The sequence below is a fragment of the Anticarsia gemmatalis genome, chromosome 5, assembly GCF_050436995.1.
Source record: "Anticarsia gemmatalis isolate Benzon Research Colony breed Stoneville strain chromosome 5, ilAntGemm2 primary, whole genome shotgun sequence".
Lineage (NCBI taxonomy): Eukaryota > Metazoa > Arthropoda > Insecta > Lepidoptera > Erebidae > Anticarsia > Anticarsia gemmatalis.
Genome location: NC_134749.1, coordinates 10,481,257 through 10,499,396, shown reverse-complemented (window position 1 = coordinate 10,499,396; position 18,140 = coordinate 10,481,257). Strand labels below are relative to the sequence as shown.

At 37.0% G+C, this 18,140-nt stretch overlaps 1 protein-coding gene across 5 annotated transcripts in view; it reads right to left on the bottom strand.

The window, feature by feature from the left end:
* stan (Protocadherin-like wing polarity protein stan) overlaps window positions 1–18,140 on the bottom strand; it is a 203,474-nt gene that overhangs the window by 10,136 nt on the left and 175,198 nt on the right. For all 5 annotated transcript variants that reach the window (XR_012959493.1, XR_012959494.1, XM_076114743.1 and 2 more), the window contains 28 exons: window positions 17,582–17,819; window positions 16,998–17,202; window positions 15,379–15,531; window positions 14,781–15,001; window positions 13,913–14,084; window positions 13,136–13,431; window positions 12,604–12,736; window positions 12,063–12,262; window positions 11,367–11,534; window positions 10,760–10,934; window positions 10,265–10,390; window positions 9,686–9,920; window positions 9,110–9,332; window positions 8,446–8,588; window positions 7,803–8,092; window positions 7,257–7,423; window positions 6,632–6,904; window positions 6,130–6,243; window positions 5,638–5,812; window positions 5,148–5,293; window positions 4,517–4,703; window positions 3,753–3,845; window positions 3,561–3,670; window positions 2,861–3,070; window positions 2,285–2,471; window positions 1,624–1,935; window positions 941–1,183; window positions 243–660 (listed from right to left, as the gene is read on the bottom strand). Coding sequence is in view for 3 of the 5 variants with exons in the window: in XM_076114743.1 (XP_075970858.1) it covers window positions 243–660; window positions 941–1,183; window positions 1,624–1,935; window positions 2,285–2,471; window positions 2,861–3,070; window positions 3,561–3,670; window positions 3,753–3,845; window positions 4,517–4,703; window positions 5,148–5,293; window positions 5,638–5,812; window positions 6,130–6,243; window positions 6,632–6,904; window positions 7,257–7,423; window positions 7,803–8,092; window positions 8,446–8,588; window positions 9,110–9,332; window positions 9,686–9,920; window positions 10,265–10,390; window positions 10,760–10,934; window positions 11,367–11,534; window positions 12,063–12,262; window positions 12,604–12,736; window positions 13,136–13,431; window positions 13,913–14,084; window positions 14,781–15,001; window positions 15,379–15,531; window positions 16,998–17,202; window positions 17,582–17,819 (5,613 nt within the window). In the remaining 2 variants the exon portion in view is untranslated. The remainder of the gene's footprint in view (window positions 1–242; window positions 661–940; window positions 1,184–1,623; window positions 1,936–2,284; window positions 2,472–2,860; window positions 3,071–3,560; window positions 3,671–3,752; window positions 3,846–4,516; window positions 4,704–5,147; window positions 5,294–5,637; window positions 5,813–6,129; window positions 6,244–6,631; window positions 6,905–7,256; window positions 7,424–7,802; window positions 8,093–8,445; window positions 8,589–9,109; window positions 9,333–9,685; window positions 9,921–10,264; window positions 10,391–10,759; window positions 10,935–11,366; window positions 11,535–12,062; window positions 12,263–12,603; window positions 12,737–13,135; window positions 13,432–13,912; window positions 14,085–14,780; window positions 15,002–15,378; window positions 15,532–16,997; window positions 17,203–17,581; window positions 17,820–18,140) is intronic.

Sequence of the window (18,140 nt, the reverse complement as noted above, 5' to 3'; positions counted from 1 at the left end):
TGGAGAAACAATTTTATAAGAGTTATTCTGTCGACTGTCACTAATATATTAAGATAGAACATAAACATATTAATAGATAGAAGATAGAGATATCATGATATTGAAGTAATAAATCAACTATAGGCTAGATTCCTTCGACCATTTGTCTAGCCAACTTCACAAAAATTGTCAAAAGGACATGATCTTCTTTAGCTTTTTCGTCAAATTTTAAGAGCAATGCTGCATAGAATATTCAGACTCACCCTCTCAAAGTAGACCAATGAACACACTGAGGGTTAGTCCTGGACCCAAATGTTTCCTTATTAATATCCAACCACATCTGCAGTCTAATAGGCCTCTTCAATCTGATCCCGCTAAGGCTTTTATACACCAACTTCTTATTCAGACCATCTTTGGAAATGTTCCCGCTTTCCATTATCAAAGCCATTACTTTAGGTGCGTCATGACTTTCGAGTTTCTCGGTGATGTAAGTCGATTCATTTTCTTGTATACTTTCGCCAGTGTAAGTTTTCTCTTGCTTCTTGAAAGCTGGTTGAATGAGAATTGGGCCGTGGTCTTGGTTCTGCGTGTCTTCAGAAGTCCATGTGTTCTTCGGTGGTACTGGGCTTAAGTGGTTTGATGTGTGGGTTTGGTGATTACCTTTGTTTGCGTATACGATACCTATGATAAAGATAAAATATAGTAGCGTGCATTATCGAAGTAATGACAAAATATACAAGTCACCATTTTTTATATAGTCTTCTAACTTAACAAATATCGGAGATCTTTAGCTCAGGTTTTAATTTGTTCTACTTAGATATAGATTCTTCTATACAGCAGGCGTTACGTCTTGCCATATAAATAAGAATCTAGGAATCTAAATTGATCTTATTTTATTTGATTTCGTCTTACAAAAAAAGTTAAGTTTCAAATATAATATTAAATTCTGTCATTACTATACCTTCAACATCATCTCCAGAAGCATCAATCGAGTTATCTTCATTCACTTCACTGGCCTCCTTCATCCAGACATACTCCGGTACAAACAAGGCCAGCTGTATAATAGGCGAGCCGACGGTGATGTTGACACCCCATCGTTGTGAGACTGACTCGTCCATGCGTAACGGCATCAACTGAGATGTATTGCGAGAGTATTGCAGGTACGAGAATACGGCGCGCGATTCGTAGTTCAGTTCTAGGTTTTCTGGAAATGTATATGTGTAAGTTAGTGATGATTTTGATGGTTTTTAAATGAAACGCTATTTCTGAAATACAGCTAAGCAGTTCTTAATTGTTGTAATTTTGGATTTCAATAGACACTATTCAACAAAACGCTGTGATAGCTTATCCTGGCTCAGATAGACGTACATTTCTTAAGTCGTACTAAAAAAAGAGTTTTATATTGATTGGTAAGCGTATAATATTGTGTTTTTTGGTTATATTTTAAAGTAAAGGATGGTAGCCACTTCGAAGTAGTACGTAATTCTTAAATGATTTGCTATTGGAGTCAATTAAATTCTAGGAACTTAACTTAAACTTAAATAAAGTTAATTTTCCAGCTAGAACCTTTGTTTTTTTGTTGCAAACGAATAGGACAGTAAGTAGAATAAAGCCAATTAAACACACCAAACAATGAAAACTCACCTTGGACATTATTATTATTAATACCAAGCAGATCCAACGGCAGCAACACTCTAGTAAACTTATCAAACTTATTCTTGTTTCTCACGTAGTTATTATATTTGGGAAACGACACAGTCGGGCTGGACGGTTTCCTATGCTTGTTGACCTTCCCATTAGCATAGTAGATGGGTGTTTGTATGGGTGAATGTATGAAGGAGGACGTGTCCGGTAGGACTACGCGTTCGGTCGTGTATGAGTCTATGTTGTAGCGGTTCAGTTGAGTCGGCTCGAAGCCGTATATTGATTCCGCTGTTACTATGTCTACGCCGATAACTGAAAGAAAAAGTGAGGTTTAGGCTTAGCTATTCTTTTGAAGTTAAAATGTAGATGTAGATGATATATTTTGATGCGAAATTAATGGCCAAATTAAGATAATAATAAAAGTCTTTAGATCAAACATTTTAAAGTTATAGATAAAACATGATTTTATAACTTGAAGCTTTAGTCACGGTAATAACACTAACATAGGTTTGCAATAACCACGATGTGTGATTGGTTTCAAACAAACCGTAGGCCCATTCAAAGTAGTTTGGCATAGTTTATAAATGTCAAGACATTTTCATAATAAAACACATCTTACATTATAAATAATTTAGGCCGTATATTTTCAGAAACCACTCACCCAAATCACTAGTGACGATTTCAAAGGGACTGGTGTAAGTATCATGCTGACTCTCAGCCAGCACTGCGATGTATTTGTCAAACTGTTGCAGTAGCAGCTCCATGCCGTGACCGGTCAGTTCTCTAATACGTTGCCATTCCTTCATGTATTCCTCGTTCAGTATTGTATTCGCTGATTTTATTACGTTCTAGAAGAAAATAAAGATTATGAGTATGTTATTTGTATGAGAGAGAATGATTTCAGACAGTTCTTTGGAATATCTTAATGAGCCACCATAATGATTGACGCTTACAAAAAGTTCCTTTTAAAAGTGAGAAAGTTAAATCAACTTAACACGACTCTCGAAATAAATTCTGAAAAAAATTGTTTTCTGCATTCTTAACTAACTTATTAATTACTTAAAATATTTTTTGAGCTCTTTGAGGCACGAACTTTGAGTCTTAGTTCCATACTCTAGGTATATCACCGATAAGTTTATTAATAGACACAATATGACATGAGGTTTGAGCTCTAGAAAGCAATTCACGACCGCAGCGCCACATAACATTACTCACAAATAAAAATTTTGCTACTCACCCGCACATAATCCTTATCCTGGCTATGCGTAAGGTTAAGCCCAGCCTGCCTCAGTTCATAGTGCATGAGCTCGAGCAGCAGGCGCTCCGCCACGAGCACGTCGGCGCCGTACAGCCGCGCCGTGTGCTCGCACGCTGACGTCACGTCGGCCGCCAGACGCACGCCCACGAACGTGTTCACTGACAACTCACCTGATTCGATCTTACTTAGCTGTAGGGTAAAAAGATATTGGTCAACTTTTTCTGTTAGCAATATAAATGTATCTCTGAATTGGGTAGTTGACTGGTTAAAGAAAAAATATTAAACTTATATTCGTAAAAGGTTCATATAAAATGCCCAAGCTATGTCATTTTGCTGGTAAATAGTGTTAAAATTGTAATTACTACAGACTGAAACATTATATTAGGCACTCATTTGATACCAACGAAAATACGAAACTGTGACGTCACTTTTTCGTATTTCTATATTAGAATGTATTTTTGACATTTCATAAAGAGAAGTTGATTTGACTGGTAGTCATCTACCCTATTCAGACACCGTCGAGTACGCCTCTTGGACATTTTCGCATTTGTGGTAAAAACAAAGCATTAAGAGCAATATGCTTTTACCCTATTTACGTACGCAGTTTCCTGCTATTGATAAAGTTCATGTTATTTATTCAAAATAGGGACTACGGGAAGATATACCATAAGTGACATACCTGTTTCCTTAGCTGATAGAAAGTTGATGTAGTGCAGTTAAACATGTCAGGTTCTTGCCACGGTACCACTTGAGTTTCATCACACATTCGAGTTGCTTTACCACTGGTCCCTGAAGAAAAAATAATAAGGTTATATTTGTATGCATACATATTTTGCGAACTAGCTATATGTGAAGGAGAAGATGTATTTACCTGCAGGACAATCTGTAATGGCTTCAACTCCAAACTTGGTTCGTGGCCACCAAACGCCGTGTGTGAACGAACGAGGACATCCGTCATACACAACTGCAAAAAAAGTATGAACATTGTCCCTCAAAATCATATTTTCATACTTCAAAAAGTATTATTCTTTTGCTATTAAAAAAATAGAGAGATACTGCTGCTCTACTTTTTGAGTAACCAAGACTTTACTAATTAACCTTCATAAGTTAAAGCTTGATCAAATTAAAAGTTAAGTTAAGAGAAGACAACTCACGTACTAAGAATTGCTCTTGTGTCGCGGGAACTTTTACAAACATATTTGTGGATCGCACAAATAATTGTCCGTATTTATGCAAAATGGAACCACACGACAATTTTTCGATTTTTATTTTTTAGCGGAATACTAATATAGAAATGGTCTAAAACCTTATACAAAAAAGAACGACGCGATTTTCGCCTCAGAAATAGGGTTTATTAAAAGAAGAACAGAACCAACTACAACTGATAGAGCTGCACATGTTTTTGTAAAACCTTTGATATCTCAAAAGTACGTATTTGCTGTGTGGTTCCTTTTTGCATAAATATGGACAATTGTTCCGTGTGGGAATCGAACCCCACCTTCCGTCGCAATGGTAGCATCGTGGCGACCTAAGCCACTGTGCCAGAGGCAGTCTAAGTTATAGTAAGAGCAAGTGTTTACTCTTAACTTTTATCTTCATTTATGTTAGATGCTTAAACCTAATAGAAAAGCTTACCTTCACAACCACTATTAGGTGCAACTTCAGCATACAGATTAGCACAAGAATCACACGCTCGGCCGATGACTCCGTCCCTACAGTAGCACTGTCCCGTACTGGTCTCACATGAACTGTTGACTGAACCGGCCGCGTAGCACTGGCAGGGGAGACAGTCTTCTGAACCGGCTGGTTTGTAGTGGTTCTCCTGTGAAATATGAATTGAAATTAGAAGGGTTTCTGCAATTGTTTTGCTTTTTGAGCTGAAGGAGGATTATAGAGATAATTTCTTGTAGTTAATCCATCGTTGAAATAGGTTGGTATAAAAGAGAAAAATGTAGTTTTCTTTCCTCTTCGGTCAAAAAGTAGTAACCTGTACTGAAGAGGAAAGAAAACTACCTAAGTAAAACACGACATGATTGTATTAAATTCCATAACGCAGCGCAAAGGTTTCATATTTCTAAGAATCATTGATTAATCGAAATCACCCCTGTGTGTTTATTATTTTGCTTGCTAATCAATGAACGTTAGTCATGGTTAATTTATTTGTTTATTTCTTAGATCTACTGCACTTGACTGCTACAGTCTCGATATTTTACGTTTAATTATTTTACCTTTTAAATATTCATAAATAAGGTGCATGACATATTACCTTGCAGTGACAATGTCCAGTGCTGACATGACAGTGCGGGTGGTAGCCGCGCGCCGCGTCACAGTCGCACGGCCCGCACGCGCCGCTAGCGCCGCCCCACCAGCCGCCCGGACACTCTTGCGCTACTGCCTCTATACAGCCTGATGCTGAGACAAAAATAAACATTAAAGAATAAGTATAAATTACTACACTCCGAACACGAATAAAAATACTGAAGCAATTGGGCTCTGAGTTTAGACAAAACAGTCTTCAGAGAACGCAAGTTTTCGCTAGTATTCAAATAGATTAAAACCTAGCCATTACTTTATAATTGTTGAGCAAAATTTTCTTTTAATATAAAGGAGTGTGAGGTCTTTAAAAATTGAGGTCAAGTAGAAGCAGAACTGCTAAAGAAAATTACCTAAAACACACACATTTCGGTCAAGCGCTACTAACTTCAACATTATAAAAGACAGACACATACAAAAATGCTTCAAAATTCAATACTAACCAGTCATCATATATCCATCATCGCAAGTACACGAATATCCTTTGTCAGAATCATGTACGGAACACGTGGCATGTTCTCCGCACGGCTGCAGGTCGCACGCTTGTATACATTGCGGACCAACACGACCGCGCTCGCACGAACATTCTGTGTTGTCCCATGATGATACGCATGTGCTCTGAAAAGTAGATATAAGTAAACTAAAGGAAAAGTTTCTAATTTAAATGAAGTACAGAAAGTTTTGCTAGATGTAATCATTTGATGTTTTCAAAAGTACTACGGATGAATGTCTTATTAAGCGATTTCTTACGTCTACAAAAGAGTGAATGAATTTAATGTTAAATATGTCAATGTCTGTCAATCACCAGGTAAAGACGACAGCGCGTATGTATACGTTACATGCACGTATACGTGCACATAAATATATCGTCATAGATAAAATAGATTTACCTAAAATAATTATATTTATAGTTTAAATGGAAGGAGTATACTTACGTATGGTGGGCATATAGAAAGCATACAATCAGCTCGGGACTGACAACCATCTCTAACATTTTCTCTCACTGTTGGCCGATTGAGAAGCGATTGAGCCGTACCTACTCTTACATCCTAAAACAGGAAAAAAACATATTATAATCTTTAACAAAAGAATCAATAAATAATCTCTTTTTGACATTCATATTAATTACTGTTTCTTAAGTTAAAACTTAACACCCCACAATAATTATTTTGTATATTTCACACATACATTTTAACAGTTCTATTTTATGTACAGTTAGAGGCAGTCGCTTCATGTAAAATACATTGCGGGGGCACTTCCGTGCCCCCAGATACTAGTATTCAGCTGCATCCAGTGAGACTGGAAGCCGATTGCTTCCACTGGATGCAGCTGAATACTAGTATTTTACATGAAGCGACTGCCTCTAACTGACCAAAGTACTTAGAAGTAAGGTAAGGCCGATGACGTTTTTATGTAATAAATTTAAACATTACATACCTGGATACACCCTTCGAAATACCCAACTTCGGAAGCCAGTAAGCCAGCCGTAGTATCAGGTCCACCAATCAGAATCTTCCCAATATACTGTCCTTGTATTTTATTAGCCAACATCGGTAGCAACACTGTCCTTAGGCCATAGTCGACACTGACTGATATGTCGGTGCCGAGCCATTTGATCTCGACTCTATGCCAGTCGCCATCGGAGAGAGTTGTCGTTGGGAGGTACATGGATTCCCCGTTGTATGAGTAGTGGAGTTCACCGGACCTTAGCTGTGAAGGTGAATATGAATTAGTTGGTGCAGAAAGTAAAAAAAAAAAACAGTCTTCTCCGTTGAAGTCAAGTCTAGCAGAATCCTAGTAGCAGATTGTAAGATACGAAGTGTCTTATTGTCACAACCGTTTTTGCGATTTTGGATATTGGACTTTGTTTATCCCTACATGTATCTGTATGATAAAGCTAATGAGAATAAGATACATAAAACATATAAATAACATACATAAAATGTCTCATTATTAGATTATTAAATAGATTGAATAAACTGATCTTTCATAGACGTCCCGGTAGTTTAGATCTTGATTGGTAGCATGTTTGGAGTACCTATATTTATATTATAGTACTTACTGTAATCAATATAGTGCTATTTTGTCCAACTTGTATGGACATAAGGAAGGCATCTTGAGCTCTTGTCCTTAGTGATAGAGCGTTTAACCACGGTAGTTGTATAGGACGAAGCAGAGGATTGAAAGACAGCATTCCGTCCCCACTGAAGCGCCATGGCGGAGTTGTTGCTGCAATAAAAATATATGTGTAGAATTGCATATTTGTGTTTTACTTGTAGAAGAATATTTTCAAAGGTACCTAAAAGTAAATTGTATATCAATTATTGGATATTATGTAAGGAAAAATGAACTCATTTTTAACACTGAAACGTTTTATAGGAATGAAATAATGCGCAAATGAATATCGATTTAAATTCGCTACTGTATCGTACAAAAGAAAGAACATTTTGCTTAAAAAGAAGCCGATGTAATCTTAAGAAATGTTTATTACTTTTGTAGTAGAATCGGACACGCGCAACATCGTCTACATGCCACTAAGAGATTTCCGTTAAGGTCTATAGTAATCGCTGACAAAATAGCTTTCTATAGGTAAAATAACTATACTCACAATCAGCACAGTCTTTCCCCGTATAACCTTCAGTACAATCACACAAATACGTATCCCACAGGTCTCTACACTCGGCTCCATTGTAACAAGGCGCGGAGCTACACTGCGATCGTTTCTCCGGACAACCGGCTAACGTCCCATTGTCCGACACGTAAGAGTTCAGGTCAATGAACTTGTGGTCCACGTGCAAGTCTGATATACAGCCAGTGAAGTCTTTGTTCTTCACTTGGAAACTGCTTGGAATGTTTGGAAGACCGCCGATTTGGAGCGGGCCGGTTAGATCGAGGAATCTGGAAAGAAATATTTTGGATAATTTCTAAAGCCAACGGAACGGAAATACTCCGGTTTTATTTATTTATTTTATTTAAGATTACACCATTTCCGTTAGAGATAAGTACAGGTTAATGGTAAAACATATTCCTTATTATAACTCTTTTAGCTCTATGTTGTGTTACTGACAGATTCGGCACACAACTGTTTGCTAATTTATTAGACATTTTTACAATCATCGTCATCATCATAACTAAGCCAATTTGCACAAACTGTTAGTAAACTATCAACTAACACACCAAAACTTTACAAATAAATCAGCCTGTCTTCTGGTTAAAGTCGTATTAAAATCTGTTCAGTAGTTTATATTTACCTGTGGCAAGTTTCCGTAGGTATATCGCATCGTGGTGGTAGGACTTTAGTGGTAGAGTTGGCACACGCATATTTAATACCGAAGTCAGCTGCACCAGCCAGTGATAATGCTTTATCACAGTTGTCCAGAATCAATGTTGCAGTCTAGGAAACAAATGGGAATGTTACTACATTATTCATACCCAATGGAGCACCAATTTATTAGCGGAAGATTCTATTTGTTAAAATTATTTTGCTAAGTTTTGATTGCTAATTATTTTGAGGGCGGGAGCCATTAATTTGAGCTGTTGCTAACATTCTTGGCATTCAAGTGAAATTTAAGTAAAGTCGCCATGTAAAGGAAGGTTCACTTTTATTCAAAAGGAAAAGATTCTCTTCCTAAGAAACCCCTGATATAATTCCTTCAAAAACAATATCGAAATCAAGGTCTACATTCTGAGGATCTGAGTATTGATCAGAACGAAATTGAATCTTTCGTGCAGAGGAATAAAATAACATGTACATAATTGCTATACTCGGGTTATTTCAAACGTGCGAACTAAGTCATGTCGTATTATCGAAGTCATATTACTCACACATTCCTATGATTCTTTTGATTATGACGTAGATGAAATTAAGTAATATGACTCGTTTGTATAGGTCTGAGTATACGAGTAGTTACTCACCCTATTATAATATTCAATTTCAACAGTATGCCAGTTTCCATCAGCCACATTGCCGGCCACAGTGACGTCGACCTTGCTGCCTCCTAAACCGAAGGTGAACCGTATGCCGGGACCTGAGTGTTTACCAGCACCGGTACTGATGGTCTCCAGGGCGAGGAAGTCGTGGCGTTCGTTGTATCTACCGTTGTATAGAACTAGGCCGTTTGGAGTCTGCGTTGCGAATCTAAATGAGAAAAATAAATAGAGTTTTTCAGATCGGCTATGAAACAAAAGGATTTAAAGTATTTTTTAAATGACTTGCGGTATAAATTTCATTGTAATGTAAATTAGTTGTTAGAGTGAGATCATCGTAATGCAAAGGATATTTCTGTTGCCACAAAAACCAACTTATATTTTATATAATAAAGATTAGTCACCGCACTTTAAGGCAGTTATTTGATTTAACGTTCTGTTAAACCTAAATCTGACGGCTAACATATCTATTCGCAAAAAAAGTATTCAAGTCACCGATACACGAACACTCTATACAACAGATTTTAAATTCTCAATAAGTAAAATAATTCTAAAAACCCTTACTTAAGCTTCAAATGCAGTCGATTCCGTCTCTTCAACCCGGGGAAGGTCAAAAACGAAGAAACAGGGAAACTTCTAGCCCTGAGTTCACACAAGGGTGTGGTGTGTTCCGCGTCGAGGGCACACGGCTGACACATCAGACCTCCTTCACGAGAAGATATACACTGAGACCCACTGCGACATACCGCTGATGCCATTGAACATGTTGCTGATTTTAATTGGGTCTCGCAGTTTATACCTGTGGGATAGGTTAAAGTTGCTTAAAATATGCGGTGATTCGTATTGGAAACAGTCAACTTTCAGATATGGCCAATGATTCATTCAAGGATTGGTCAATGCAATAATTGGAAGAACAAGGAGCAATTTTCTACCAGTAGTAGTAGTTAGTATTGTCAATTAATTTTAAAAGTCACACGCTCTCTACTCATTAGTACCTGAAGTAAATAACTGTGTAATAAGTTTTGAATTGGTTTATTCTTGTTCATAAGTATACTGTCTAAATTAGTTGCAGGTTAGTCGCGGCAATAATGTACATTTCAGCACCATAGTTTGCAATATAATATATGCAATATTATAACTTACCCGTATATCCTGCTGGACAAACACAGCTATAACCTCCTTCCCTACGAATACAAGAGCCGTTGTTGACGCACGGTGATGAGTAACACAGATCCACTTCGGTGTCACACATGTAATGTTCTCGAGAACCTGGTGAATTACAAAAAAATATAAAGATACCTACTGATTTATACAGATATAATTTTAGGAACCTATATTTAATTAGGTCCCTAATAAGTACCATTTACCACATTGCTTTAGGGAACTTTGGTTTATTTTAGCTTGTGTTTGAACAAGTTACATTTGCACGGTGAATATTTTAAATTCACGATACCTTATTTACTGGCCGACGTTTTGATCAAATTGCATTATTCAAGGTGGTCAAGGGTCCAGGGTCGATCGAGACGTATTCATTAGACCCGCTGCGAATCTTAGTATTACGGGTACAAGCCGCAACAGTTTAAAAACGTTAATAAGTATTGTAATTTCCCCTAAAATAATTTTCTCTTGTTTTCTTACCTGTAAATCCATGAGGGCACTGGCAAGTGAAGGTAGTGACGGGATATATCGGCCTGAAGAGTACGGAATCGCTGTTGATGAAACCGGACGCGTTGCCGAACTTCAGCACTGTGAGGCATTCCTCGTAGTTCAGGCATGGCTCGTGTACGCAGATGTTGTCGTCGAATGGTAGCACCTAAATGAAGGAAATATTTTGATTAATTCAATCTCTTTCGACACTTACACGCGTATATTATTATTAAGAGAATACGATATATACAATAAGATATATTTTGTTAATTATACCAACTTAAATTTTAGAGTGCAAATTTTTCAGAAGATTTGTAATGTAACTTTAAATAGAGGAATGACTGATACTCAGCTTCCTTATAGAGGACACGTTTGAAATATTTTATATCCGTAATAAAAATCTTTCAGAGATTAATGTAGAAACGTATAAATTGCTTTATCATAATTTTTCACAATATAAACAAATCTACAGGACAAATAAAGCAGCCAAATTAAGTCTTTGCGAGATTCCAATTTTAGTTGAAAATTAAAAACTAAACCTCTTTTGCTAACCAAAACGAATCGACTATCAATTTAAAGGCTGTTTCTAGATACAAACCTGTACAGTAGCAAGTCTAGCGAGCGTGGCTCGGTGCAGGTACACGCGCTCGCGCAGGTGCGTGGGCGAGTAGTACTGTGACGTGTCGCCCGCCACACCCACCTCCGCGTCCGGCCGCCGCGCCGAGAACGACACGTTTAGAATGTTGCCCGTTACGTCCGTGTCGTCCTGTAAAGGGTTGTTTTGATGTAGTTTCTTATGTTAAATCGGTGTTTTAACTTAGTACGCACTTATTGTAGCACGTTGAAGGTGTTACGAAAAAAAGTAGCAATAGAATAGTCTAAAAGTCAGGCACCCAGAGGTTCCAGCTCTCTGACTGAAAGCTTGAACTGGTTCTGGATGCCCCAGTTCTAATAAACGCTTTTACATTATTTTACATTATACAGGTGAATATTATCGATTCAAGGACATTATAGGTACTTTCGTAGAAGCATGGTCCCATCGCGAAATCGCGTATACGCTTGTTATTGAGACAATGCCTTACAATAATGTTGTAGATATGAACTAGATGGCGCTACATGCACGCTGTGTAACATTATCGAATTGCTGAAATTGCAACCTCCGTTAGTTTCTTGTTTTTGTAAGTCGTACATACTTCAAAATAATCAAAAAACTCACAGCCAACTTTCGAATGGATTTGAAATTACATACTTACGTATACGGAATGTAAAGTAATAACATAAAATCCTGACATACCTGCACACTAAACACGTATATATTCTCCTTCGGACATGGTATGATTGCAGCAAGTCCGTCTATGAAGAAACCAAACAGCGGTGATAAGAATTGTTCCGCCGTCATATCGTTCAGTCTCACTGTGATCGAGTTGAACAGCATCTGTTCTGTTATCAGTCGGACTGAGAGCTGCATCATTGATTTCACTTCGTTTACACCATCTGTTAGGAGAAAACAAATTGGGTATTTTAACGGGATTTTGTATTTAAAGTTTAAGAACTGGTTGGACTGCTAGTAGTCTTTACAAGGCCCTTTAATCGATAAACAGAATATAAACAAGACAGTCTTGATAATTCCACTCTCAGGCCATTTATTGTTCTGAATAATATGACTATTATATTCAGAAGAATAAATAAGAAAACGTTCATATTGAAATGTTTACTTAGTTCGGTATTGATAAATAAATGACCTTATTTTTTACTTACATAAGATAGAAAAAGGAGATTATAAAATATTTTTAAAAGATACCATAAAAATAATTATAAAGTTAACAGTAACTTACCTGTGACTGATATTTCCATAGTAGCCAATTTGGGAACGTTGGTGTTCAGCTGTGGTGAAAGCGTCATCTCTCCCGACGTCTCGTTAAGCAGTACCAAGTTTGCGTTGTTGCCAGATAGGATGCGGTATTGTAGCTAAAGAAAAAGGTAAAATTAGTATTCGAATAAACAGATTGATCATTGTGATCGTTACGATATGGCCGTTGCTGTAACCGTAATATAATCACCATGAATATAGAATAGTATGTAATGAAGGGGTATACCAGTATGGACCTAGATAAAATGCCAATATTGACAAATTATCGAGGAACATAAATAATAATCTTAATTGGGTACTTATTGACTGGATTAAAAATTAAACTTGTACTTGTATTAGGTTAATCCAATGAGCTTAGGCTATAATTATTTTTTTTCGTTAATAAAGAGCAGCTGTTTTGACTAGTAGTCAAGTACCCTATTAGGGTATTTATCCATTTCTCGGCTTAATTAAGAAAATAATAGAAACTGTAAACATAACAAAAACACACTCCTCACCTTATCAGTAACATCAGCATCATACGCCGGCACCCTTCCAAACGGCCCCACAGGAAAACAGTCCTTATAATTATTGAAAATAATCTGAAAGTCCTTCATCATTGGCGCATTGTCATTCACATCAGTCACTAGTATTTCCACTCTGACGTCATTCCACAGCGGCGGGCTGGCGGCACGGATGACCAGCTCGTACTTCTTCCGAGGACTCTCATAGTCTAGGTCCACCATGGTCACCAGTTCTGCCTTGTCTGAACCCTGGCGAGTTTCCAGGGAGAAGCTGTTTGAGTCGTCTCCACCTGTAATTATTATTGTAGGTAAAAATGTGGCCACTATGTCATTGTATTCTTCTGGAATATGTTGTTAGTAGGTAGGTACTGGTTTGGAAATAAATGTAAAGTAGTCAATTTAGGAATATTTTCGACGCATCTTCTAAAAAGTCAGTCTGTACTACCAGTCCAGTATTACACAATTTTACTTATAACTATGATAAACCTACTAAGCGCAGCCTGTTTCTAAAATATTAATCAATCGGAGCTATCAATAATGGTCAATAGTTTACTATACAATATTACTTATAAAATCTAAACTGTTTTACTATCATGGATTAATGATTAGGATTACATATAAGGTATAAAGTGAAGGGTAATTATAGCCCAATTCCAAAAATAAATCCTTAGCAATCATGGGAAAACTTAGCATGAATTTCGCGGGCGGAGTCATGGACACAATCTACTAGTCAATAAAGAATCAAAGTTATGTTAAATGTGTACTGCTTACCTTTAATAGAATAATGTACCACAGCATGAGGACCTTCATCAGGGTCATGAGCGTAGATCTCTCCCACAGTAGTGCCGATAGGACTGTTCTCCGCGATGTAGAACGTGAGACAATCGCTCTCGAACACCGGCGGAGAGTCGTTTATATCTTCTATCTTTATGTGGACTATTACCTATAAAACAACATATATTTAATACTACTTGTAATATAAATAAATTTAACCCATTACTATCCCACTGCTGGGCAAAAGTTTACTTCCGTAATGAGAGAGGGATCGGCCTTTAGGCTCTCAGGCATGCAAGGTTGCATCACGATGTTTTCTTTCACCGTTAGATCGAGTGATGTTAGTTCTAATACACCTATAACTTCGGAAAGTCATTGGTGTGTTGCGCCAGGTTCCAATCATCGAACACATGGGAGGTGCATGCTTGGGCCACTCGGCTATCACCGCTCTCCTTATAATAACAAGCTTAATAGTATAATGCAACGGATCTTAAACGCGATTGAAAATTAAAGTTTCGGATACGGTCCCGTGACCACGTTCGATGAAATCCGGTGGGACAGTAACGGGTTAAAAAAATAAAATACTATTTATTAATAACAAAATGTTGTATATAAATGCAAACAAAAATGCAGCATCGAAATTCCTCTTATTTATTTTATAGTGAAAATACGTTTATGTTTATTTTGTGATCGGTATACGCAGAAACGTGTATTTGTATTAACGTATAAGCATCAAATTAACATAATTACATTAAAATTTTAAATATGAACATACTTGTAAATAAAACTTAATCAGTTGCAATCAGTACCAGAGTACGTATTGGTACATAGATTAATCAAAATAATTTAAATAGTGTAGACTTACCGTAGAACTCAAAGGGGGAGTCCCTCCATCAATAGCCAATGCTTTCAAGTCATACGTCGCTACAGACTCCCTGTCCAGCGCCTTATTAGTCCTGATGACCCCAGACGCCGGGTCCACGACGAACGACCCCTCCTCGCGGTCCCGGGGGTCTAGTTCATAGTGCACCCGGCCGTTGAGGCCAACGTCTGCGTCGGTTGCGCTTACTTGTGTAACGGATGTACCTGTGGATTAAGTTACAGTTTAGTTTTCCACCAAAAGATATGGGAGTATATTCATTAAGCAGGTGACTTCTGCACAGATCTGATACTATTAATGTTTGGTTAAGATTAAAGTTTGATAGTGAACAGGGTTCAGAAGAAATCTCTTTTGGAAACTAGATCAATAACATTTTCGAAAGGAGAATTTATACAGTAATTACATATTGATGGTACAGAAGTCTTGAATCTTTTATAGATCGTTGTAGACGTAGAAATCATGTTTGTTAACTTTTTATCATTACTAATGTTGTATCCAAAGGATAAATTTCACAGAAAAAATATATACATCAGAAAATTGGGTTTTGTAAAAGTCCTACTCTTCAAGTGCGTCTGTTACTTACCAACTAAAGCATCTTCCACAATGTTAGCAGTATACAGTTGTTGTTTGAAGACCGGTGCGTTGTCGTTGACATCAACTACTGATATTTCCACATCTGTCGTGTCAGAGAGCGAGGGTACGCCTCCGTCTCGAGCTGTGACTGTCAGTAGATAACCTAGAAAAAATGTTTTTATAAGAATTTATGAATAAAATGAAATTGAAGAAAAAGGTACGATTTGTCGATACCATTTGGATCTCTTTTATACCTTATCGAGGAGATATCGACAAATCTTTCTGTATGAGCACTTAAATTAAATTATAAATCTAATAGAAAATGCTATACTGCAGTTTCCTGAAAATAGCTATCGGTAATTCAGGCGACTTTAATCTTATTTTTTCATTTGTTATCTATTCTCTACAGATGAGAGACCTTATGGTATATATGGTATATACCATATAATATGATAGCATCCTTTTAAGCTTTGAAAAACACTATAATATATTTTATCACAAACTTACATTAAACTTTTTAAGTAACAGTAGTTTAAAAATAAAACACATTACGATACGAGCGAAACTTTAAACTTCAGATAAAAATGCACATAGTTTATTCATGAGATATTCACGACGGAACATTTTTAGCGCGTTGTCCGTGACGCTGAGAAATGATACCGAAACTGTCGCAGTATGTGCCAACAGGTGCTTTTCACATATATTTTATTCTAGAATCCAGCACGAATACGGCTACATTGAATTTAGGTTTACGTATTTTAAAATAATGTTAAGAACCCTTATATACTTACCAATTTTTTCTAACTTAAACGAAAATATCATTAGCAAACTAAGTAGGTAGTGGGTCTTTAGATTAACTTAAAATTTCATTATTATTTGGACAGCTTGAAGGAGAATTTTTACTATATTAGTCGAGCTTTTATACACAGTTTTAAAAAAATACTTTATCATTCAGAAACTAAGTTAATAGATTTTGATTTAAGTATATAGTTGATGTAATTTTATCTATAACATACGTTATCAGACACTTGTTATGGATAGGCCGTCAAACTTGCCCTTAGTATTTTAAAAGTTGTTTTTTTATAGTTTAGGACTTGTATTTACTTATTTCTCAAAAATAATCAATCATTCAGAAACTAAGTTAGTAGAATGTCCTTAGATAATCTGACTATCAATCACAAGAACTTTAGATTTCATTACAAGTTGGACAGTTTCAAGGCTGTTAAAAAAGTTGAAACTGCTTCTAAAAGGCTTTTAAAAAAATGTGGACAAACAGTAAAATTATAAAATACTGATACTTCATTAGATTTATTCTTCCTAGTAATGTAAACTTAATTCGTTCATATTAGATTTATAGACAAACTATTCTGATATAATTTGCATTTATTAGCCGAATACCGGCTACAGCGGTCAGTTTCATTGAAACTGGCCAGCGGTGCAGAACTTTTTTTATAGTGTCCAAGTGCATAATATAGAGTACACTCTCTATTCCTTCACTCTAATAGCCCGGTGGGACGGATAACCGACACGACCAGAGATATGTCAGGTGCAGGACCGCCGACTTTACGTGCCTTCCGAGGCACGGGATATTTTTATTTATGGTTACTTATAATAGTTAAACCAACTCACCACTCATAGTCTCTCGATCCAGCAGCTTATTGGTAGTGATGGCACCAGTCTGAGGGTTGATGACGAACTCCTGGTCGTGATGAGTGACCGCCTCGTTGGAGATCTCCGAGCTGAGGCTGTACGTGATCTGAGCGTTGACTCCCACGTCACTGTCTGTAGCAGACACTACTAGGACTGTTGTTCCTACTGGTGCGTCTTCGAAGACCTGCGAGAAATAGGATTTTTTTGTTAGATGATATTGAATATATGACGTAGTGTAATTATTTTTTTTATTAGAAAAGGTATTGTTTTAAATTTTGTCTCAAAAACTTTTACCCTTGAGTATTGAACTATAAAACAACAAAACAAACAAATATTAGTACCACGATTAAGAGTATCCATTATAATGTCCCAAGAACGGTTTTATAGTCAGAGAATTTTGGTTGCGCTCTATAAAAAAAAATCTAAAAGATTACGAGAACATTTAATGATCAAACCAAGAACTAGTATTTTTTTCAACTGCTCATGATACATTGTCTAAGTCAAGGCAACATCCGGGCTGCAAGCATCTAAGAAATACTGATGTTTTTCAATTAATCACTTACCGAAGCCGTATACGGCGCATTTTCAAAAACAGGCGCGTAGTTATTCGCATCAGTGATGTTAATATGCACCATGGCAGTATCAGACCGGCCGCCGCTGTCAGTGGCTGTCACCGTGAGGACGTATCGTCGTTCTTGTTTGAAGTCCAGCGGCTGAGCGACGGTGATGAGACCACGCCCGTTCTGCGACGTGATGGAGAAACGGCCGCGGGTGTTGCCCCCTGTGATCTCGTAGTGTAATCTGCGAAAGATGGAGGTTGTGAGATATTCTCAATATTCTTGAGGGAAGTGATTATTGTGCTATAGTTATGTTGCAGATATTCTCAGTCTCTGATGTCTCAAATCTCCCATCTTAGAGTGGTTATTGATAAACATAGTCCAATTACTTTTTTATTAAATTTTGACGACAGCACAGGAATTGACGTAAGCTTTTGAAACTTCCCGGTTTCCCAGCTACGGCATGGGTTATCAAATAATTTGACTCTCTAGTCGTTTACGTTGGGTAGGGGGTACGTTTACTTTTCGTTCGAAATAATCGAAAAAAAAATCAAGTCAAACAAAC